The 25,445-nt window shown below is 38.8% G+C and overlaps 2 protein-coding genes across 2 annotated transcripts; both read left to right on the top strand.

Moving 5' to 3' along the window:
• Nucleotides 1-17,401: 17,401 nt before the first annotated feature.
• On the top strand, nt 17,402-19,817 carry LOC306740643 (arrestin domain-containing protein 3-like; the record flags this gene model as incomplete). The annotated part of the gene is made up of 6 exons (XM_079222872.1): nt 17,402-17,669; nt 17,763-17,829; nt 18,168-18,315; nt 19,081-19,183; nt 19,279-19,565; nt 19,719-19,817. 6 exons carry the CDS (start codon nt 17,402-17,404, stop codon nt 19,815-19,817), a joined length of 972 nt encoding a protein of 323 aa, XP_079078998.1.
• Nucleotides 19,818-22,634: 2,817 nt separating this feature from the next.
• On the top strand, nt 22,635-25,054 carry LOC306740644 (arrestin domain-containing protein 3-like; the record flags this gene model as incomplete). The annotated part of the gene is made up of 6 exons (XM_079222873.1): nt 22,635-22,665; nt 23,210-23,270; nt 23,469-23,619; nt 23,735-23,831; nt 24,572-24,828; nt 24,929-25,054. 6 exons carry the CDS (start codon nt 22,635-22,637, stop codon nt 25,052-25,054), a joined length of 723 nt encoding a protein of 240 aa, XP_079078999.1.
• Nucleotides 25,055-25,445: the final 391 nt, after the last annotated feature.

The following is a 25,445-nucleotide window of genomic DNA, read 5'->3' on the forward strand; positions in this document are numbered from 1 at the left end:
TGTATTAAATATCATTCATCAAGTAAATATGCCGAACCTTTTTCTCTGCACGTCAACTTTTGTGCTCTGGGAAGTTGTGAAGGGCATCGCTTTCTTAATAGATTCATCAAAACATAAATCAGCAATGTAAATAATGCGTACTGCCAGAAGTAAAGATAAGTGGTATCAGCAATAAAATTGAATGACAATTTAGCAAGATCTTAATTAATTAAGTTGTTCCGTTTAGCTAAATATATTGCATAAATGGCTTAAATACACTGTAGTTTAGATACTGAGATATTATATATAATACAGTATCTTATGCTTCACTTCCAATGTTTTTTATTTATCAGGCGTTTCTACATCCTCTCTTTTCTCTTCTCAACTTCCTGTTTCCTTCAGGAAGACTCAGGTTGGAACATGATGTAACAGCCTATGTTGTGCTACAAGGGGCCACAGTCTGATCACAGCAGATCACCTTGATTCCCCAAAAGAAAGGAAATAGTATAGAAGTAGAGTTAAGGGCGTGAAACCCGACTTACTGACGGATACACTTGGCCGCATTTGATCTGACTACTTGACTGGCTGCCTCTTTGACCAACTGGCTGGATACGTAGGGTTCCTAACTGGCTGGAAGCTCGGAAGACATGGCTGGCTGAAGGCTGTAGATGTACTTCATCATAGGGGACTTAGCTCTTTCCCCATTGACTGTGGCCCCATGTAATCTGTGGGCCTGTGGTGACAATCAAAACTAATCCCCAGCATGTTACACTCCATCACTGAAAAGCACAACTTCAGTCAGGAGAGCAAATTATCTGATCCAGAGAGAGAGAGAGAGCGAGAGAGAGAGAGAGAGAGAGAGAGAGAGAGAAGTGAGGATGAGACAAAAGACGCATACCATCCTATTCATTTGAACAAGTCTTGTTTCAGAATTAGTCCTACCACCCCCCTGTCTACCTCTAGCTCCTCCTGTGTATACAACACGATGTATGCTATGTTTCTGTTCATCATCTTCCTTTTTCTCAGATCTCACAAGCTTTGATTTCTTGAAATGACACAAACTGAAGGACCAAATGAAACAGCAGTAAGAGGAAGGAGACTGAAACAGCTCAATGGAAAATGTTTTGGCTATGTTAGGCAAGGTTTATCAGTTAATAGTAAAACATATGATATCATATCCAATGGTGTCAAAGTACTAGGATTGTTTACTACAGTAAAGGGCCAAGAATATAAGGTAGTTTACTACAATTGTGTCCAGCCAAAGATTTGGTCAGCCAAAGAATCATAAGGTTGAGAGATGATTAATGGGAGAGAGAGAACAGAAAACTAAATTCTGATTGACAAATCTGTGTTAATGTCAGCTTTTTATGTGAAATATTTGGACCATTTTACCTTGTTTAGCCTTGAGCAGTTATGTAAATGAAACCAGAGACGTTCCGTGTTGTAATGTCTCTTTGGTGAAATTGCTAATGACTCATTGATACCTGAAAAAATGTGGGAACCACTGGTTAAATATTCTAAAATGCACTGTATTTTAAAAGATTATCATGTTGTTTTTTTTACATCAAATCTCAATCTGAAAAGTGCCTATAGCTACCAAATAAATGTAGTGGAGTAAAAACCACAATATTTCCCTCTTAAATGTAGTTGAGTGGAAGAATAGCATCTTGTGACATGAAATAAAGTACAAGTGGCTCAAAATTGTACTTAAATACCATACTTGAAGAGAAGTATGTTCCACCACTAGTAATAAAAACAACATACCTGCATCTGTCAGATCACATCACTCTTCCTCCGTCCCCTTTTCTCTCTCTCTCTCTCTCTGTCTCTCAGTCCACCCACCACCCTCAGTTTTGCAGCACCAAGCCATCTGTCTGAGGTCACCTATTCCAGGCTGTCTAGACCACAGGCTCACAGCACTGACAAATAAACCAACATGTTCACTGGAACACGATCACTGCGAGACCCTGAGTGAAATTAAAATGTACCCAACGATCACATTCTTCTTCTTTGTTTTGCTACCTTTCTCTCCTGTGTCTCACTTTCACTGTTTTCTTCTGTCACTCATTAACACATAAATGTTTGCAGACTTACATACAGTAGGCTTTGCACACACACACACACACACACACACACACACACACACACACACACACACACACACACACACACACGATAGATTAGCCCCTCTCCAGTACTACAACAACTGCTTTGGCAGTTTGGCAAACAGCCTTTGTTTACTGAGCCTGTCGATGGGCTATGTAATCGTATATTTCCACTGAGAGTGTCTGTTAGCAAGGACGCTAATTAGCAAACGATTAAGCTCTCACACAAAAGAGGTTCTTGAGATTAATTGGCGCTGAAGTTTACAAAAGCTTGTAGCTCAGTAAATAATTTAGCATGAACAATACTACACCTTGTCACACTGTTTTTGTTTTCAGATGAGTAATTGCTGGTGTCAGAACTAAGGATGTATCACTGTTCAACCACAGCTCTCTGCAGTGGACAGTGTTGTACATGATGGCAGCATGGTGACCATGTCTGTGTCCTTTCACTTTGTTTGATGCATTTCATTTTTCAGTATTTGCAAAAGGCAAATCGTAAATAGGCTTCATGCAGGGTGAAATATGGAAAATACGTACTGGTATTCTACTTCCCACAGCCTATACAGCAGCGACAGCATCCTGTTTACCTGTGAGATCTTTACACCACGTTACCGCTCACACCACCTTGATCTGCTCTTAAATGAAACCAAGTCTGTTTCCCCTTGACGCAAACTGCTTTCCATTCTTGTCAACAATGCAAGTGCCAGACACATACTATATTGCCATGGACACACACACACGCACACACACACACACACACACACACACACACACACACACACACACACACACACACACACACACACACACACACACACACACACAACACTAACACGGATAGATCACGTGCTTGGCCAATACAGATAGTCAAGGGGAAATCACATTTACAAATGTGTACATGCAGGCTTACATATGAACAACACAAACACATACATAATACGCAGGAGAAACGATTTTAAACTTTTTGGTCCCAGTCTCCTCTGGTCCAGGGGCGTCTTGAAACTGCCTGCTCCAAACAACATTTGCTGTTCCCTCCTCCCCCTCCTCTCTGCCAATGTAGAGGGTGTCCCAACTAGGGGTTTTGTAAATGGTGGAAAAAGTTACAAATCCCACTCTACGCCTGGCTACAAAACTTAGAAATTGCTTTCAAAAGCACAATGGCATTTCCAATATGGTCTACACAAGCAACTTGCCTTAATTGGATCAGCAGTATAAACAAGATGCACCTTACAAACTGGTTATATAGTTTATCTAACTTGGAAATACTGCAGCCCCAACATCATCCAGGTTAAGCTGCGAAATAAATTTGGCATTCAAAGAAAAAACATGTTTGCTTTTAACTGCTGATGCAACAGGAAAGCAAGAGATGAAAACAACCTAATAAGCATGTCTAGTAACGATCTATGTTTCTATATTGGCTCTGCTGTACCGACTCTTCTTTCCTGACTCCACTTGACTCAAAGGATTAACGCTTGTTGATAAAATATCCTGTCGGTTCTTTGCAGGGCTCCACCAACCATATTGTGTTAAAAACTGATTCAAGAAGGTATTTACTAAAGATGCAATGATGTGTACCATGTGTGTTTTTCCGTGGTTATCATTTGCTAGCCTTATTTGATCACTTTATAAAGGGACAGACGTTTTTGGCATCAAGCAAAAATGTGTAAAAAGATTATCATCTGCACAAGTGGCTCTGTTACAATCACATTGTTTTCTATTTGCGCAAAAAGATGCAGATGCAGCTGTTGACATATTAAAACTTTAAAAAGTTGCACGTTGCATATGTAAAACATATTAAAAGGTTGCACGTTGCATGCAGGCGTTCAGCTAAGAACGCAAAATCTAATCTAAGAAGTTCAAACTCTGCATAAGGGAGAAGAACATACTCTTTATTTGTTAGACTGTTTTTCAGACTGATGCTAATTCATACAGCAATTAGACATCTGTTAAATGGTTTATTACTAAAAGGGCCTCTGGCACTCAACAGATGTTCAGAAATCATACAGATGATATCACTTTATTTTGATGGCTGAGTTATATGCAGTGATCCCACTAAAAATAAAACAAGATATGGGGTTAATGGTTATGATGCAGATGCAAATATAAAAAGCCCTATAGCTGTTGTAATCATCACTAATTAGTCACAATTTGTCATGATAATTGAAATATACCTGAGGGGCAGAAACCCAAACCACCCTGATTTTACTTTTCTTATGTTTTGTATATATAATTTCTATGGTTAATTATAGTGGGGAGATGAAACAGCATTTCATCCTGGAACTAAGAAGAGAAAAAAGGCTGAGCCGGGGTGGAAAAACTCCATCACAATTAGATGTATGCACAGCCTTTTTCTGAATTCTGGGCAGGTTTTCCATTGGTGAAATTCCTGATGATCTGAGCTGGGTTGAGCGTGCGCGGGGTGCTGATGTGAGTAACAGAACACTCCAGCAGCGGAGCGCCAGTTGGGCTGCTGCAGAGGACTCTGGGTAATAAGGCTGCAGATGAGTGAAACCAAAAAAACGAAATGGGAGAGTGGGGATTGGATCATATTTGTGTGTGTGTGTGTGTGTGTGTGTGTGTGTGTGTGTGTGTGTGTGTGTGTGTGTGTGTGTGTGTGTGTGTGTGTGTGTGTGTGTGTTTGTATGGGGGGGAAATTAAACGTCTTTTGCCGCCAGACTTCTCCAAAGTGTACAACATGCTATGGAAAGAACAGACAGTACAGTAGGCATATACACACAAACACACACACACACACACACACACACACACACACACACACACACACGTGTCTAAGTGTCTAATTATTGTTTTAATGAGTATATGGAAAGTAACAAAACATGCCTGAATGTACACTTAAAGTGTCAGTTTCAGCATTACTGGAGGAGTTGTCTTTAGTGCCGACATTTAGTTATTTGTTTGTGTAATTATTACACCGCTGTGTATTTGCTTTTATCATGCAAGATATTGTTACCTAACATCTTGTTAATATTAATAGCAAATGGGTTAATTGCAATTAACACTATAAGGTTGTTAAAATATAATTACAGTTATGTTTTGAATGTGTTGATACCTATTCAACCCAGTTGCCAGAAAAAAAGGTTGACAGTGTACATTTCTGCAATCCACGGGATACTTTCAATGTGGATGTGTCTGAACCAACTACATTTCGTACAGGTTTCATATCAGCCTTGTATAACTACTGCAGAAACACACAATGCTATGAAGTAGACATTAGTTAATAAAAACTGGTTTTGGATCGTTTGTGTTAAAATAATAATGAAACAACGTAACATAACAACCTCACCTAGTGTGAATAAATAACAACTGCCTATAGCAAGCCTTCCGCCAATGTGTTCATATTTTTTTTAATGATTTTATGATAACAACAAAAGAAATGTTGTGTCTTTTCTTGCACTCATTCTCCATAATTCCCACTCAAGAAAGTCAGAACAAAAGCTGTGTACTGGCTAGAAAGAGGCTCTAACCTGGCTTAAAGTGTCCTCCATCTGGATATACCTCTCAACCTCTCTTCTCTAAGCCTAGATGATGGATGATCTTGCTACAAGGTCAGGACAGAGGTTGTGTGCCCATATTAACTACACTCTTCCACTGATAGACTGTCAGACCCTTTGCGTCTGGAAGCCTCCCATTGGCCCTGATGTAAACAACTGCAGCAACTGTAGCTGTTTGGAGAGAGACAGGACAGGAAAACGGTCATGTGTACAAAATATATATCATAGGTAGTTTTCTGGAAAAAGGGCATTTTACATTTTGTATTACAAGCTGTCTTTTATGGTCCTTCAGTCCTCATAATGCGGTCAGGCTGCATTCCCATGAAACAGGAAATGAGAACTAGTTGACTAAGAGTCAGGACTACAGTTGTTTAAGGGATGGCGTTCTTTACTGAGTCATAAAGTTGAGTTTAGAGAGGAGCTCAACTGGATTTGATTTCAAGGATCTCTGTCAGGCTGCAAGAATTGTTTTGAAACAGCCGGACAGCTCAAGGCAAATAGTTGACCCAGCTTTGAGAGACAACTCTCTAAATCTGCAGTAGCAATGCTTAAAGTGGTGATGGGTGTATGCTTTTTAGCATTGTGTGCATGTTTTGGGGATATGCATTTTTGTATATGTATGGAAATGCACAGATTCATGATTGTCATGGGTGAATAATTGGGAACAATGCACAAACACATTTTACATCTGTAATGGTCTGAGATAACAGACATGTATTCATCTGATCTGGATTGCCATGAAATCTGGGACAAATATTCACGATTCTAAGACAATGAACCCTAATGACTTTACCTCACGGTGGCACTACAGGTATTAAGTCATTTGGATTCATTGCCACCGTGAGGTTGACTTTTGTCCATAACTTTAGTTTATGGCCCGATACCTGCAAAAAGATTCCCCCTTCAGCCTCACTTGTACTTGGTTTTAAATGCTAGTAAATGTAGCATGCTAACAGGCGAGCCTGGTAGATATTACTTATAAACATCACTGACACACACTTACAAAAATACCTGCAGAGTGATTTTTTTTTTAAGCTTACAGTATAGCAGCTGAAAAAGAAGAGTGATCTTGCTTTTCTTCATGCTCCACTGCCTGCCTTAAGAGAGAGTGTTGCTCTGTTCCTCGCCGAGGTCTTTGGAAGGTGAACGGTAATTGCTGAGGGAGGATTTAGCCTGACGATGGAACAAAGCACCTCTTTTGTTTTGCTAAGGTAACTCTGATACTCTGAGATGGAGCACTACTTTAGACATGAACTTAGACATGAATATAACATGTGGGTTGGCGGTTCCATTTTGTGCTTAGTCTGGGTGTTTGTGTGTTAACCACAGGGAGAGAGACAGCCTGACGGACAGACACTGATGTGTGGACTACATTACAAGACTCCATGCTGTTCCTGACTCATTAGCAGTAGTATTGGCCCTGTGGTAATGACATCATGGTGGCAGTATTAGCTTTTAAAGTCTAACCGCAGGGTTAGGGAACTGTGCTGCTCTTTTGAAAAAGGATTCTTTCACTCTGACTTCATCATGTGGTAAACTTTTCAGGAAACCCCAAACAGGTCTTCTCTTATTGTTTGACTCGTATAACAGTTATTGCATGGACAGACTGTTAACTGTTAACTGAAATAGTATACAGACTTGGATTCAGACAAATAGAGACTCTTTCTTACACCCACACACAACAGAATGATAGGCTGAAAGAGGGCAACTTGTAAATGAATTTGAATCGTTTATGTGTGACGCCATTGCCGTGTATGTGTGTGTGTGTGTTGCTGCTCGTTAGCTAAGGCTAACTCCGTTTAGAGAAGTTTTGACTCTTTTCTCTCTTGCTAGCTACTGAGAATGTATTCTTTAAATCCCGGGTGATCATGGGAAGTAATAGTCTGGAATTCGATGAGGTATAATTGAAAAGTATTTAATAAAAGGTTCATCACAAAAACAGCGTATGCATTCTCACTTGAGGCCCTCTCTTGCTCACAGATTCACAGTCTGTCCCCCAGTTAGCTGCCGCCTCCGTGGTTCAAGAGAGCCCCTTCCAGTCTCGCGAGTTAGTTTATCTCACTCACAGAGCTTAAGGCCACTCATTGGTTAGTTCTACGGCATGCGATTGGCTAAAGGTCCCACAGTCTCTCTTGGAACAGGTTTTGAAGATGGCTCCATAACATTCATGTTTTCCGGTACCTGAAGTCCTCACTCCGCCCTCCTGTGTTTGCTAACGCAATATTTGACCTAGAAGGAATTGTTATTTAGTTCTATACGTTACAACTTATGAGAATCTTACTTCAGCCTACAGTCATCCTTCTCCAGAAACCTTTCATCTCGGCTGGCTCGAATCCCCCTCCAGTTCCTTATCTCGTGTCATAAACCATAGGACGAACCACAGGTGGTCCATTCTCTTTGTTCCTTAAGACCAAATGCTCCTTTGTAAAACCCTCAACCACTGTCTGTGTGTAAATTACCATGTGACCCTCATCATACTAGTGGCTCTGTGACCTGATAAACAATAATCTATCTTAAGCATTGCAATGTACACATGGACATCATTACACAGTAATAAAAATGACCTTAGTATGCATACAATCACAAATCCTTCATAATAATATCCCTTATTAATTATCATATTTCATGCATTGTAATCTACACATAAACAACTCATTTTACATAGATGTGCAAGTCCACATGTGACAAACAAAGCTTAAAAAACACTACACTACCGTGCGGCACAACGTTATAGAGCACCACTGAAGGTGAACCAGAACGTTGTGAGTGAACCAGAACGCCACAACAGGTCAGACAGCACAACAGGTAAGACTTTTTATACAGCACAATATAGTGTGTGTTTTCGGAGCTAACGCTACATGGTAGGGCAGACGGCAACAGCTGGTATGAAGTTGGATTCATTGTTGCTAGCCTGTCGTGTTCGGGTCTAAACTGACCGATTTACAACTTTAATCAATCATAAATATTGTGTTTTACATCGGATTGCCCCAAGACCTTATCATATCCTCCACACTAGGCATTTGAACATATAAAATTGCTGCTTACACACACACACACACACACACACACACACACACACACACACACACACACACACACACACACACACACACACACACACACACACTTGTTCGCAGCCCCATATATAAAGTTGTAAACATTTCAAACTTCAAATAAAAAAAACAGGTGTTTGTTACGGGAACCGTCTCTTTCCTGCTTCATGTGCCTTTCCCCCCATGTGAACCACACCTTCCAGACTAAACAATGCTTATCTTCTCACTTTCCCCCTAAATACACCTGGAACATCAAAGTAAGGGTCTCTTTCATGTCTCTCCTAATAAATACGGTACTATTGTCTGTTTATTTTGTGTTGCAGGAAACCTCCACCCAGGCTGATGTTGAGGCCCAGGTGTCCCTACTGTGCGCTCCAAGGCTCATCATGTTGGTTAAGATCCCAGTACCAGACAAAACACCACATAGGCTGACATTGTCAGTAGTAGAAACACATTGTGGTATTTCTAATGGGAATCGGTAACCATTGTCTCTGTCCTTCTACTGCAGGGAAGAGGACTCCTGCCCAGGAAGAAGATTCCAGTTCATGAAGAAGACTCCACTTCATGAAGAAGAGTCCAGTTCAGGAAGAGACTCCAGTTCATGGAGAGGACGACCGCCCAGGGAGAGGATTCCAGTTCAATACAGTAACAATACAGTCAGTCATGGACATTTTATTGTACTACAATTACTTTTTTCAGTTCAAATTGTTTTTATACATTTCCACCATGACCTGAATATTTAATTGCTTCCAGTGCTTGAATTTTACTGTTTACTGTCAAATTACTTTAAAACATGTTTAAATTGTCATTGTAACTTGAAGAAAGAGGAACATTTAAAATGTTGTATGTTCAAGAATACCATGAAAAAGTGTTGTTGCATAAACATTTTTTTTACAAACTAAAAACTAAATGTAAAATTTGTATTTAATATGTTGAAATATTAAAATAAATGACTTTTGTTGAAAAAAAAAGCATCTTCATTTTACAGTATGTACTTATTTTACTGTTATTCATTTACAGTAAAATTAGGATTTAAACCTACAGTATTTTAATAACTGTAATAACTTTGATACTGTAACAACAATGACAGTACTGGGATTATTGCTGTAAAAATGACTACAAACAGGTACTGGGATTAATTTTACAGTAAGCATACTGTGAAATATACTACAGCTACTTACTTGCTAATTGCTGCCAGCAAGTTACTGTACATTCTACAGTTATCTTTTTACAGTGTACTTTAAGTGAAAAGGAAAGAAGCAGAGAAGGATGTGAAAACACTGGGAGGCATGGCCAGTGACTAAAATATTTTCCTGGTACAAGATGAACATGTCTGAGTGTTGATCCATCAGAGAATGACAAAGATCTTGGCTCTGCCAGGTTGTCGGGTCTTTCAACAGCCCTTCAGAGCGCCCTCAGCCCTGACCGGCATTGTTTGTGGAGAATAAAGCTATCAGAGGATCTGCACAAGATTAGGGTAGCCAACTGTTCCCTCTCCGGCTTCCTGTTTGCCCGCAGGGATTCTTTTAGTGGATGAAAAAAAGCACATAACTGGAGAAATCTGACATAGTTAACCCCTTCCTCTTAACATACTCCTTATACACACAATATTGTTTAGTGTTTTAGTTTGCGTTGCACTCAAGAGATGCTTCATTCTTTATCATCTCAACCAGGAGGATCATGCGATTGGTGGTGTGTGTGCCGGCTTGAGAGTGTGCGTGCCCCCGTGAGTGAGTGTGCACCTCTGCGTCTGTCTCACACTTTCTCAAAACACCTTTCATTGCCTGTTTTATACTGTCATTGAGCTAACGGGAATACCAGTCACACTGCAGAGTACATTACCACTCAGCCGCTGCTACTCGGGGAGACAGCGCGTTAAATTTAATTTAGTTTTTGGCAAAATTGTATGATGTATCTGATACAACAATATTCAAGCCATTTGCCTGTACACATCACCTCTTGTCTTTTAGTTTGAACGAAGTGTGTATTACAATGCCTAACAGCTATAGTGTCTAGACTCATTTAATAACACAATACAGCAGTGGTCGTTGCAGACGCACCTGGCAGAGATCTGCCCTCTATGGAGTACACCTTGTTACATAGTTCCATCAGTGAGACATTACGGTTCCGGCATATCTTGGTTAAAGGGGTAGTTCAATATTCTGGGAAATGTACTTGAGCCTCTTCGTTTACTTGTTGAGGAAACATGAAACTACCACCAATAGCCAATTGGATTAGTTTGGCGTAATGACTGAAAAAAGAGGGAAACAGCTTGCCTGGTTCTGTCTCAAGGTAACAAAATCCACCTCCCCACCCTCTAAAGCTCACTAATGAGTATATATTTGTTTTTGTTTAGTGACAAATCTGAAATGGCCAATTTGCCATTATGTGTAAGACTGTAAAATGCTGATTTATTGAGTTTAAGAGGCACTTGTAGCCAGATTATTTTTCTTTTGAACAAAGCCAGGCTAGCTGTTTCCCTCTGTTTCCAGTCATTATGCAAAGCTAAGCGAATCGGCTGATGGTGGTAACTTCCTATTTAATGGACAGATATGAGAGAGAGGGTTCAATCTTTTCATCAATCTCTTGGCAATAAAGCAAATACACATTATTTCCAAAGTGTCGAACTATTCCATGGATTAAGCGAAAGTTTTTATTGTGAGTATTTATTGTGTGAGATGACATAACCCAATCAGGAGAGTTTTTCTGTCATTTTAATACACTTACTCTGTTTTCTATCTTCCCCTTTCCAAAAGCATTTTCCTGCAGTGCACCTCTATTCTCGGTGTCTTTCTTTCCTATGTCATCTCTTTTACCCCTCTTCCCTGTCTTTTTTTCCAGCCCTCCCATCTCCCTTCTCCTTCGCTTTCCCTCTTTGTCCCGCTCATACACCTCCTCTTCCTCTTTTCTTTTCCCTCTATCTAAATTGCAAATGGTTGCAGTGCCGACTGCCAGAGGAGCTCCTCAATGTCATTAGAGCTGACCCTGTGGATTAACTAGAGGAGAGAGGCGATGTGTAGAAACTACAGATCAATAACGCGGCTTATCCTCTGGGTTCTTTTACTTCACTTTGAATTTAGATCTGATTAGCTGAAATGTTTACGCTGCTCCTGTACAACAAACGATAGTGTTATAACCAGGTGACATAGTAAAAATAGAAACTGTTTCACAAACATTGAAGAGTGATTAATTCCAAGAAACGACTCTGTTTGAGCTCGTACGAATAATTGACAGGTATACAACAACATTGATGACAAGGGACACATGTTGCACACATCAGCTGCCTCATTATGGAAGCTAATGAGAGCTGTCATAGAGAATCAGAGAGTAAGAGGTAATATTATGTTTCCAAATATGTTTGGATATATTTGGGATAAAGGCAAAAAACATGAAGAAGAAATGAACTAGAAATGAACAATGACAAGCACAAATAAAGTTGTCTTATAGATGCAACTCCACCAGTACTGGACACGACTGATCAAAATACCAACAGCTGTCAGCTGGATGATCTAATTACCAAAGAGATGCGATATATCTATGAGATAAAGACCTGGAAGGAAGAGATATACGTGTGTGTGTGTGTGTGTGTGTGTGTGTGTGTGTGTGTGTGTGTGTGTGTGTGTGTGTGCAGCCATCATACTGCGTGTGGTTGGTTTACCGAGTTGGCAGGCAAAGTCAAGTCACCGTGAGCTCCACTAAACCTGATAGGTGCCCTTATCAGAGACAGCTGATGCCAAAGCTGGTAACAAATGGTTGAGTGTGTGTGAGTGCCACACACGTTAATGTCCAACATGTAGATCCCCATCAAAAGAGCATGTTGCTAAGACTCTTTTACCTGAAAGCAGAATGTGCTAAACACTAAATATCAGACTTTCGCAATTTCAGCAAGCAACCTTTCACACAGCCATGCTCCCTACACATTACCAGTCAGTGTTCTCACTGCAGATTTATAGTCGTAGATCGGGCTATTAGTTTGAAAATTTGCCACGCATGCATAAAGGCGACAGGATTATTATCACACAGTTTATTATTTAAATTTGTCAATTGTTTCTTTACTCTGCCCTTTTCGATAGATGTGACTAATACAATGATGTTATGCAACAGTTTATAAATAAGATAAACTGTCTGGGAGTGTCACAGGTAATCCATTACAACATCAGAGAAATACAGATGGAATTTTGATTTCATGTGAATACCACTATCTGGGTGTGCATCCAACGTATACAGTATTTCCCCTGTTTATAAGCCTCAATGTTAAGTCTTTGAGTAATGGGCAGTTACTGAATACCAGATGATGATGATTAAAGTTTGTTGATTGAAGCTAACTCTGCTTTTGAGCTGTTCCTGTTTCAAAATGCAGTTGAAGAGCTACATCAAGATTTTGATCTAAGTTCCAAACATAAACACTTAGCAAATTGAAAATGAACCATAAAACAAGGCATGGAGGTTTTGCCAACGTTGCATACTTTTGGTGGAATGGAGATAGTTCTTAGCTACTTTGTGTTTCAACATACAGTAGAGCCGCGCTGCCAAGTCTATAATGCACGACTTTTATATATCTGAAACAGTACAAACATTATCTCTGAGAAGTCAATTGTGCAATATATTGTGCCTCAAAATCCTCATACTTTAGAAGAAACTGCTGCAGTTCTATCCCCCTCTCAAATAAAGCTAGAAAGCAGGTATGAAAAGATATGTGGTCAAGTTAACTTCTGCCAGAAGTTTTTATATGCATTTTGCTGTGAGTTTTAATGGGTCCTTATCAGCATTTTATGGCTGTATTGTGTACCATAAACCATCAAAGCGCAGTTAAACCTCTTATTATTAAAGCATTACAAAACATTATGTTTGAAATGCCAGTGTGATGCTCATAGTTCTGAAATAATTGATCTGCATCTGGATGAAATATGATGGATGGGTTTGTAATGACACGTTATGTTGTCTTGTCAGTAAGTCTTTACAGCCATGGTTTATACTATGTGAAGTATAATGAGCATTAGAATAAAGTATTTAGTGCCATCTAGTGGTTGAATAATTACAGGCTCAGTTCACTCAAATTACAAAAATCATACCAAGGAATGCTGATAGCTCTTATTTCATTTTCACACTTTGAAATTGTTTCTACAAAATAAATAGTTGTAATGGAAATACATGACAGGATGTCATGTGGATTATCCACAGCAACAGGGGCATTATTTTGGAGAGAGATACTACAAATAATAAATGTTGTGTGTGACTCAAGTGAACACACCTAACTCTCCATTCTTAAACCACAATAATACTGCACAGCAATCTGGATGATACGTCTTCAGTGTTGTATTCAGCAACACTGGTTACACTGAATCCTGCTCCGTCTTTTGAGCAACATTTGGAAGTGGCTGTTTCAGAAAGCCTCCAGATGTGCTTTGAGAGTTTACTGTTTACACCAGCATCTGGACTCTCATTTCAAAGACCTACATTGTATCATCATCATTTAGAACCACACCATCCAGTTGAGTAAAAAAAAACTAAAAAGAAAAACATAATTTTAAAAATCTGAAAATGTGCTAAGTATTTGAACAATTTTGATTGTAATGGCCTGTTTTACACATTTTATACAATCTGTCTTCTCATCATAATTGTCATCAAAAGATCATGATTTTGTTTTTGGGTAACAACATCCCATTCAGAACACCATATGGTTTGTGATATGAAAAAGTTTTCAAAATTAAATACGTGTTGATGACTCACACATTTAGAAACACATATCCTCAGGCAAAAACGTCAGGGTTATTATTCTTTCTTTCTTTCTTCTTCTTTTCATTACAAATTAAGAAAGAATGCAAGAAACAAATCATGTTTTAATGTCATCAGATGAATAGTATGCAGAGCAGATCCCTTATGGTCAGACAGTCTGTCAGTAAGTACAGTTTGTCGTCAGAATAACATCTAGAGACACAAACTTGCAAAGAGATTCTCGTACTAAAAATGAGTAACTAGTTTGTTTGACAGATTACATGATCTTGGCCTCCAAAACAACTTAAAATATCTGTATAAAAAACAAAATTCTATAAATCATCTCAAAGCTGGTCCTGCTATGTTGTCCACTAATAGATTAGTTGATTTAATCGACAGATCTGTAAAACTGACTTTCTCTACAAAGATTCACACAAAGCGCCACTTTAAATCTGGTGTTTGACACATGTGCGCACAAGTTTCTTCGAAATAAATCATTCAGCATGAAAAGCAAAAATAAGGACTAATCTCAGAAAGAAATCTGAGTCGGCTGAGACCAAAACGTCTGATTACTTGACTAATTGACTAACAGGGGACAGCCCTAAAAGAAACTGAACTGATATTGAACATACTAAAATATATCAAACAATTACATGTGTAAATATTAAATATAATATATGTATTAAAGTAAAAAGGGAATTGTTATTATGAAGTGTGTGATAGCAGACAACTTGCATAGTCAAACATTGTAGAAGAAATGGTCTGTAGCCGAGAAAGAGTAGCCAACTCGGAACTTTTAGGTCAGTGAAAGACTGTTATGAGTGAAAGTCATGCATTCAAACTAAAATAAAAGATCAACAGATAATCAAAATATAGCATCGAAATATAGCCTATAAAGTACAGTTTATAGATTTATAAAGTAAAAATAAGCCTACTCATTAAATTCAGATTCAATTGTATTGTCATTGATTGCACATAAGATAAAATACGATGATAATCCTTTATTAGTCCTGCAGTGGGGAAATTACAGGATTACAGCAGCATTGCTCAGTAAATAGAAGATAAATCAAGTAATATAAATAAACAGTAAACCAGTAATAAAACAAAATAAAACAGTATAGAAGAATATTAAATATTCAGACTGAATACTACATGAAATAAAAAGTACATAAAAAGTACGTATTGCACGTATTGTATATTGCACCAGGTGAATGAAGTAAATATAAGTACAAGTACTGTGACAATGACACCTTAGCTACAAAAGAATCAGTTAAGGTGCAGTGCAATGTGGTGGATAATATGATGAAGACAATACAAACAGTATATACAGTATAAACAGATATATACATTATATATATACATGGGAGGTGTCTGTTGTTTGGTGGTGGTGGTGATGGAGGGCTGTCACCGTGTTGCAGAGCTAAGGGTGTTGACAGCCGAACAGAATGGCCAATTTTAGAATAATGTATATAACATTATTGAAATAGGATTATTGGATTAATGTTGCAGCTGGTAAAGGTGAAGCTAATTAAAATTACTGTATACTGCTAACTCATGAATTCTCCCGCTATCTTAACTTAACATATCATAATGCATATAATATATGTTTGTTCCATGTATCATTAGCCGGAATTTATAAGACATTGGCTACATCAAATTATACTTAGGTACAGCACTTGAGTAAATGTACTTGGTTATAATGTACGGAAGCGCATTGCATTCACTGGATAAAAAAAAATAGACCCCTTTTCTCGTAATTACGACATCCTGATCTCGTAATTACGAGATCTTTTCTCGTAATTACGAGATCTTTTCTCGTAATTACGACATCCTGATCTTGTAATTACGACATCCTGATCTCGTAATTACGAGAAAAGAAAAAGAAAAAGGAAACGTCTGTAAATTCTCTCTTAGTGGCAATTATGGCGCTATCGCAGTTAATCTGCTATTGTTACCTTCTCGGTTTGAGACACTGGGAAATACTGATGTTTCTAAAAAATGAGGATGGTATTAACACTGCGCAGGCATCTCAAGGCGTTAGGATTGTTCAGGCGGAAAGCCCAGTCTGACGTGCTGGATGTCGCTCTGTTTCTGCAGGAGCAGTTGGACCAACACGGGATGCTTCATCGATACAAATTCATGCATTTGAAATGCATCCAATCTGGTTTGGTAGTGACTGTAACGGACCTCTGAGAGTTTAAAGTATTGTAATAGTTTGTTCTTTTTTTTTTTGTCCTTTATTTTAGTCCGTTTTGTTACTGCAGTCGGTGCATTTCCGGTTGCGCTCTTATTTTGAAGGTACAAAAAACGGAAGTTGTTAGTAAGAAACGGGCAGAAAGGAAAAGTTGCGATAACAACGGAAAACAGTGATAAAAAGGTTACGGATGTATTAGTTTAGCACCTGGCTGATATGGGCACAAGGTTTGCACCTGTTCAAGTTCATTTTTTGAGAAAATATTGTTTTAGATTGTTACGTTTTTTGTCTGTGTCAGAGCTTAAGCTAACCAACTGCTATTTCCGTTTTTCTTCATAGTTCTTACGGTGACTTCAATAAACCTTTACGAACCATCACTTAAAGACTCCAGACTATAATTCTGCCGGAGATGCTACAGTGACTCAAATAACTGTGCGGCACCTGTTAAAAATCCTAGATCCCCCAGGAGTAGCAAAGGCAACGGAACCATCGAAGAAGACGCCTGTACACATGTCGTAATTACGAGATCAGGATGTCGTAATTATTATTTCACGGTCTATTCACTTCTCAGGCCGTCCCGCAGTTCCTGGACATGGAGCCGTGGATCCGCCCAAAGTCAGGGCGGGTCCTCCAGCATGTTGTGTGCATGCGCAATCTGTTGAGCGCAATGTGTTGTTGTAAACTGTCTGACGTTTTTTTTTTACCATTTAATTCTCTATTGATGATTGCGTGCCCGAATAAATGTATCCGTTTTACAGTAGGGCAACTATTTAGACTACTTTATCGCAGTCTATCTTATCTTCAGGCTACTTTTCTTTTCTTTTTTTAACTCGGGGCTCAAACATGTTCCAGGCGACGATAACGAACTTTAACCTCAATATCAACGCGTTGAATGAGAAGAATAGTTTCTCCGCTGGCGACCTGATGACGGGATACATCTCCTTCGACCTCACAAATAAGACGAAGATCACGTCAGTAGCGATGGCACTGACAGGAAAGGCGAATGTCCACTGGTCCACCGGTGGTGGAGGGAAAAAAAATCGGCGGAAACACTACTCTGCAAATCTGGACTTCTTTAACTTCAAGAGCGTCATCGTGCAAGAAAACAGCGGTAAGCGCTCAGCGAGCTTGTTTGGATGTATATCAGCATTGCAAACATTACGTCATTGTTCAATAAAGTCACTCAGTTGTTCTCCCCCTGCAGCTGTTGGTGGGACGCATCTACAGCCTGGCAGGCATGTGTACCCATTTTCATGTCAGCTGCCACATGGGTGTGTTTGAGCACTTTCCACATGGGATTGTATCATCTTTCCACATGGTTGTTCTTGTTTCTGTTACACAGGCTCTTGGGGGGTACATGGTAATATAGATAAAGACACATTGATGGCCAGTCTTCATCATAAACGTTAACCTTTATTTAGACGCAACCCAATAACCATCAATGTTGTTTTCTTCAATATAGTCGTTGAGGTTTTTAGCTACTTTAATTAAGGTGGTTCTCTATAATATCTGAAATATTTCTTTATCTTAATTTCTGCAACATGTTGTGTGTATTGTTGCCATGTGATATCTGTATCTCACTATTTCTGTTTTTTTTTAATCAATGCAGAGACTTCCCATCCACCTTCTGTGGAGTTTATGGAAAAATATTGTACACCTTCACAGTGAGCATCCACAGACCCTGGCATTTGGCCAAGGACTTTGTGACAGAGTTGAACTTTGTCAACCACATCAATACCTGCCAGCCAGAGTTGCAGGTAAGTAATTCATGTTAACCCACCACGGGCCACCGGGCCCTTATCAACCCCCATGTTCTTCCCAATCTCTGTGTATCATGTACAGCTTATATTTATTGAAATATTACTTGGCTCCAAGCTTGTTGTAGGGTATTATTAGGAACAACATCAAACTAACAATAATTATGGTCGGAAAACCAATGGTGAAAAAGTATTCAGATCATTTACTTAAGTAAAAGTATAAAGTCCACACAAAAGTATAAAGTCCACACAAAAGTATAAAGTCCACACAATGTGCAAGTAAAAGCCTTGCATTAAGATCTTACTTTCGTAAAAATATGCAGTAATGTGTATTCACGTCACCTACAAAATAACCATTTGCATATTAATGACACACTGTGTGTGTGTGTGTGTGTGTGTGTGTGTGTGTGTGTGTGTGACCTTGAAGAATAAAGAAACAGAAAAAAGTCTGGATGAATTGAAGTTAATGGGTGCAGCGTGTACCAACAGTCAAAACTATATCAAAACATCTGTTTACAGACATCACACATGCAGTATAAATAGAATCAGTGGCATTGTAATGGTGCAGTTTGATTGAGGTCCTTTAGCGCTCTTGTCGTATAATTTCCTGCTGTTCCTGTTGACTTATTTGACCCCGTACTGTAACATTCGTGAGTTTCACGAGATAAGAAATAAACCGATTCAATCGTACAATTCCTCACATACATTTATGTCCATTTCCAAAATGTTCCACTGCACCTGCATCACTGTGTTGTTTCTCTGCAGGCTCCTCTCTCAGGCTCCAACAACATGACTCTGCGCTGCCTGTGGTGTGCCTCCGGTCACATCTTCATGACAGCTAGTGTAGAGAAGAAAGCCTTCATCCCGGGTACGGTTTCCATCCATCCATCTGCATGGTGAAATAATCCTGATCGTGAAGCTTGAAACATTCGCTGACAATAACACTGTCTGTTCTCCCTCCAGGTGAAACTGTGAAAATAGTTTGTGAGTTTAGTAACACTTCATCTCAAACAGCGACTCCAAAGGTGGTACTGCAACAGAAACAGGTTTTACACACCATCAACAGGAACAACACGAAGATGATTTCCATAAACTTGGCGTCGGTGACCGGACGACCCATCAGAGCCCACACCTCTGGCATTCACACTAGGATCCTGCTCGCTATTCCCATAACTGCACCGCTCACCATCTCTAACTGCAGCATCATAAAGATGGATTACTTCATTAAGGTTGGTGCCAACGACAGACTGGTGAAGCCAGAAGATGCTCAAATAATTCTTTAATTGTTTTTTTTATCTGCTTTGTCTCAGTTGTTCAGAGAGCTTTCATTTTCATTTTACTTTAAATACATCTGATGTTAACTATTAAGTCTGTTGATGCTTCTTTTCTTGTGTCTCCTGCAGGTTAGCCTCTGCGTGAGGGCATCACACAACCTCACAGTGCTGGTTCCCATCATTCTTTGTGACACCGCTGTTTTCGCTCAACCGCCACTTGATTTGTGAGTTTGTATCTAATATTACATGAAGGTGCAATGATTTTACTGACTGATACTATTTATCGTCTTCCTACAGACAAATTCTAGGTGTGTTTACTGACTTGTTTAGAAGTTTTGTCTCTGTGTGTTATTAATATTTACCACTACCCGCATTCATCTCTCTTTCCCTGTTGCATTTCATTCTTGTACCTTTGATAGTGTTAATTTCAGTTCTGTAACTCAAAGTTAAAGATTGTGTAGCGTCACACTGCCTTCATTCAGTGTTCAGACTTTGTTGGTTGTGTTTAGGCATCGTTGAGTATGGATACATTTATGCATTCATAGGAAGTCTATGCTGTTTCAGCGTATCATTGAGTAGTTTGAAGCATTGGGGAAAACATCTGTTACAGTTTGAATATTGTTACCACTTGTTCCATACCAAATACTTTATTATATACATGTTCACTGTTATCATTCAGATAATGTTATCCTGTTCTTGTTTAAATGGAAAATATGTTGCCGTGTGAGAAGTCAAATCCAAAAATGTCAACAGATTGTCCCGGATACTCCTGAAAATCTAATATGACTGTTTGGAATATATTGTTTTAAATATTGTTAGTTCTAAGTTTAGTATTTTTTTTCTTGTTTCATCTCAATTTCTACCATGTCTTTTAACATATTAACTGTTGTCATTCAGTACACTTTATAGAGACATATTTTACTCTATAATCTGACTATGATAGAAGTTAAGACAAAGTAATGGTACATTTGCTCGTTGATGATGATGATGTCAAAGAGCTTCCATGCAAGCAGCTGAATGCTCGGCTGAACTGATTCAATACCATGAAGCAAATTACTTTCTGCTCCCTTCAGCAGAGAAAAGACTGTAAGTATCGCGTGAACTAAATTCACTCTTTTTAGCCTAATTATGTGTCATTGCGAACACAATCATCTTAATTTCCTGGAGGAAAGCCGTCTCTTTGCTATTCAGCCAGTATGTTAATAATTACTAACTTTAGATGGCTGGCTAATGTAGGTTAAAATCCGCTCAGGCTGCTCCTTGTATATTGCTACTGTGTGAAAATTACTTTTTTTAATGTGTTTTTAAAAAATCTATCAAACTAATCTACAGTATTGGAAGTGAGCTCCGATTCAGAATGAATCAACAGCTTGAAAGCCGTAGTTGGTGAGCATAATGACCAGCTCCAGCTGTTGCTGAACTTCAACCTCACTGCCTCTTGTTTCGGCGTAATGAAATGTGTTTGTCAATATTCTTTTGCTGCAAGTGCATCCAAAGTGATGAGTGATAGATTAATCATATGTGTGCAATGTATTGTTGCTCCATCAGCGTGTGGTTTGACTCATAACCATCTGTGTGCCAAAAAGCTGGTATATGTCAGTTTGATAATGATATCATTATCAAAGGTGAATGTTTCCAAACTCTCCCCCAAAGACAGATGTCACTAAATGATCCATCAGGTCTTGGGTGTATTATATGATAATGCAAAGAGACTCATTGTCTTTCTGCAAGACATATTTTAAAGTATTTGTCAACGTGGTCATCCTGTTGCATACTATTTTGCTCTTTTGCATCTGTGTCTTGATTACAAATATGGTGCAGTGCATCTGGTTTCCTGTAGGGTGCAGTACCATGCAGACTTACAGTGTGAGGAGCAACTACAATTTGAGGCCTTACTCGTTAGTTGCTCTGCACAAAATACTTACAACTGCCCCATGTATTTTGCATAGCTGTTCTTATAATTACTTTAACCAACGCCAATAGCAGGCGTTAAAGAAATCACTGACAAAGGTGATGAAATGTAGTGAGGAAATCATTCACAGTTGTCAAAGGGGACTCAACAACAACAGCCTGCTGTTGTTTACAGGACAGCCTGATACCACCTGGCTATGTAGGCTTTCACAGTAGATGATTTGTTGCACTATAATAGATCATATACGCAGTGAATCGGGCACTGACACAACATGGTCAAACATATTTGTATTATGTATTCACCTTCACTTTGTAACCTTGGTTTTGGAAAGTGCTATGTAAATAAAACAACGCTATTTTTAAAACATTTAGAGATGATTTGTGATTCTTCTAAAAAAATATAGATTTTCGCTAACATGAAGCTGTTTTCAAACCTGTTTATCCTCACGCTTTTAGACCCACGCCATGTGTACTGATGCATTTTGCCTGGATTCCATGATCTCATACTGTGGTTAGCTCACATGATCCCTGTTCATGATGTGGTTCACACGTGTTAGACACACCCACAAAAGGAGTCTGAATTAGCATACACTGTCAGCGCTTACAGTAAGAATGAACTTGTTCATCATATGCTGTCATTTAACATTGATTTATTCAAGACACATGATTCTTTCCCCAAAGTAACAGGTTATATTCTAGAGCCAAATAATTCCTAGTTTAGCAGCCACGAATAACGTGTATGCAAGTTTATTTGCATAGTATGCAAGTGTATGCAAGTTTATTTATTGAAGTACTGTGGTTTAATTATTACCAAAACCAGAGACACACCTCACAACATGTACAATCTCTGTCTCACTGTCTCACCTTGCCTGCTTACAGCTCTTGCTTGGCAGTCACACGGGATGTAAAATGGCAAATAGTGTTAAGAGCTTTTCAGTGGGATATAATCCCATAAACGAAAGTGATATTTTCACCAGTAGTGACAATATTTCAGGACAAATTACACTTGAGCTGTCAAAAAAAATAAAAATAGATTCTCTCAGCGTAAAGCTGAAGGGAAAAGCAGAAGTTAAATGGACAGAAATGTATGGAAGGGTAATTGTAACTTACCGTAACAAAGAAAAGTACTTCAGTATGAAGCAACTTCTCATTCAGGAGGGCCAAGGTAAGTGAGCTACTTCTGCTAAATAATTTAGTACGATCAGATTATTCCATTCTATGTATATTTGATTAATTTGGAACTCTTTAAAAAGACCACGCTACGACAAATTGTTACAGTATTCGTTTTTGTGTTTATATGTCACATTGCTTCTGTCTCATCATTTTCTATTAGCATTGTTTAAAAATAAATTATTTGTATTTTCTGTATTAACTGTATTTGCATGTACAACATAACACACCATGGCATCCTCTTTTTTTACACATGAGATTTAAAGATTTACAAGACATTAAATAAATACTATTTAAACAAATGGAAATGTGAGTTACTTACACATATAACAACATGATGCATGCAATCATGTGAGTTTTGGACCCGTTTACAGTGATTACTGTTATCATTCGGGGTGATTAATAATTCATTTACCATTCAAAGGGGTCAACCACGCTGACAAGAGTATAGTCTAAAAGCTCCATTTATTGATTTATGTTATGATTAACAAACCTTGTAATCTGTGACAGGAGCCATTAAGTAATGTATTGCCTTTCAGGTAATAATGTTGTTGGCCAGGGCTCCCATGTCTTTCCATTCACCTTTCAGATCCCAGCACAGTGAGTTATGTTAAAAGAAAAGCCTCCTCAACAATCTTAATGTTTTTACCAGTGATTTAAAACATTAACATGTATTATTAGAAACAAGCAATCTTTCATTTCCACTGGACATGATATAATGTATTTCCTCAATCTAAATCTGGCATTACTGTCACCCCATCAGTCTGTTTTTTTACATTGTGTTGTCACGTCATGCAGAGACCTGCCATCCTCCTTTAAAGGCTCATATGGAAAGATCCAGTACACACTGGAGGCCAATCTGAGCAGGGCGATGAGAGTAGACACCAAAGCTAAGGCGAAGTTCACTCTCCTTGGCAAAGGAAACCTAAACAGTGATCCATCGTTGATGGTACCCACCCCGCAGCACACACACTCTCATTGTCCACCTCCATTGTGTTGGCTGTTGGACACTGCTGCAGTAATGAGAAATAACACCACCAACGCAATTATTATTTTCCTGTCAGACTCCACAGCACAATATCACAAATAAGAAAATGAAGCTCTTTACATCGGGAACAGTTGGCATGGATGTGAATATTGCCCGAACAGGCTTCCACCAAGGTAATTTTAGACCATGTGTGATCAAAAATGATTGGATTATAGATGAACTAAAACATCTCTTCACAGTTGAACAATGTGTAGCTCAAAGTCCCTTCACTCAGATGTGTTTATTGGTCTGAAGATAAGACAACAACAAGGAATTTACTGATAGTAATGGCAGAGATATCCTCCAAATAGGTTCTCTAGTTTGGAGGTTGCTCCTTCAAAACAAATTAATTGGCAGGCTTTACATTTACAGCTATTTTAACACTCTAACACTCAAGGTTTTGACCAGGAGCCTATAGAGTGGCCAATGTTGGCAAATGTAATGTTGCAACAGACTATGTGACCCTTTACTGCCTCTGCTGAACAGCTACATTTTAGCATTTGTCATTATTCTGCTTGTTAACAACTAATTAACAATGAATCTGCATGATAACAACTAATTAAAATAATTATCTCTAAAAAGCCAGGTTTATAATTTGGGTGCATTTGTGGAAAGACCCACAGACGCAAGCAGTAACAGAATAAGAAACAATGTTGTATACGGTAACAATTTGAGAGACAATGCAAGCTCATTCTGTTACAGCACTCTGACCATATATCGGCTTTACTTTGTCATGTGTCTACAAACTAATGCAGGTGCAAACAGCATGACAAAGTGGGTAGGAGTCAACCAGAGAGTAGAGGGATGATTATATAGATGAGAGCACGTTTTGAGATTGCAACCCTTGTGTATTAAGTTTGACTCTGTTTCACAGGGGAAGGCATAAAGGTGGTGGCATGTTTTCAGAACTCATCATCCCGTGAAATTAAACCCAAGTACTGTTTGTATCAGAAGTACAGTTACTTTGCAAAGCGGAAGAGGAAACTCCAAACCAAAGTCATCCTGAAAGAGGTTGGCGACGCCATCCCACCTTCTGCAGTCCAGACTGTCACCAGGATCATCACCATCCCTCCCACCACGTGTGCATCCATCTTAAACTGCAACATCATCAAAGCAGAGTACAGGCTCAGAGTGTGTATCTCTCTATACAAACATGTCTCAACATATATATAGGTCTTTATGCGAGGCTGCATTATTTTCTTGATAAGTGATGGCTTTTTGTCAACCACAGGTCTATCTGGATGTCAAGTATGCTTCAGACCCCGAGATCAAGTTCCCCATAGTCGTCCTGCCCGCTCGACTGGAGGCCAATGATGGGGAGCATCTGCCTGCTCACACCTTTTCCGTTTTTGCTTAAACCCTGCTATCCAGGCAAATAACAAGAATGATGTCATTGTACATGTCTGTTTATTTAGGATAATGATTTGGAAATTATGTCATACAGAATAGATGTTTGCTTCTTTTGAATTAACGATAAATACATATGCAAAAAATGCATATTTAATTTCCTTTATCAGTCTGACACTAGTTGACCTTCATGATCAATACATTTGAAAACTATGATAACTTTCTAATTAATTCATAAATATGGAATTCAATCGCTCACCACCACTGCATGCATGAAAGATGAATTGGGGTAATGAACATCTAGGTTTTGACAATTATAGCAAACGCCTCACCTCTTTTATTCCATTACAGTCCAATAAATCCTACCATTACAAAGCTTATAATGTGAACACAATGTTTTA

Source organism: Taurulus bubalis, assembly GCF_910589615.1.
Source record: "Taurulus bubalis genome assembly, chromosome: 8".
NCBI lineage: Eukaryota > Metazoa > Chordata > Actinopteri > Perciformes > Cottidae > Taurulus > Taurulus bubalis.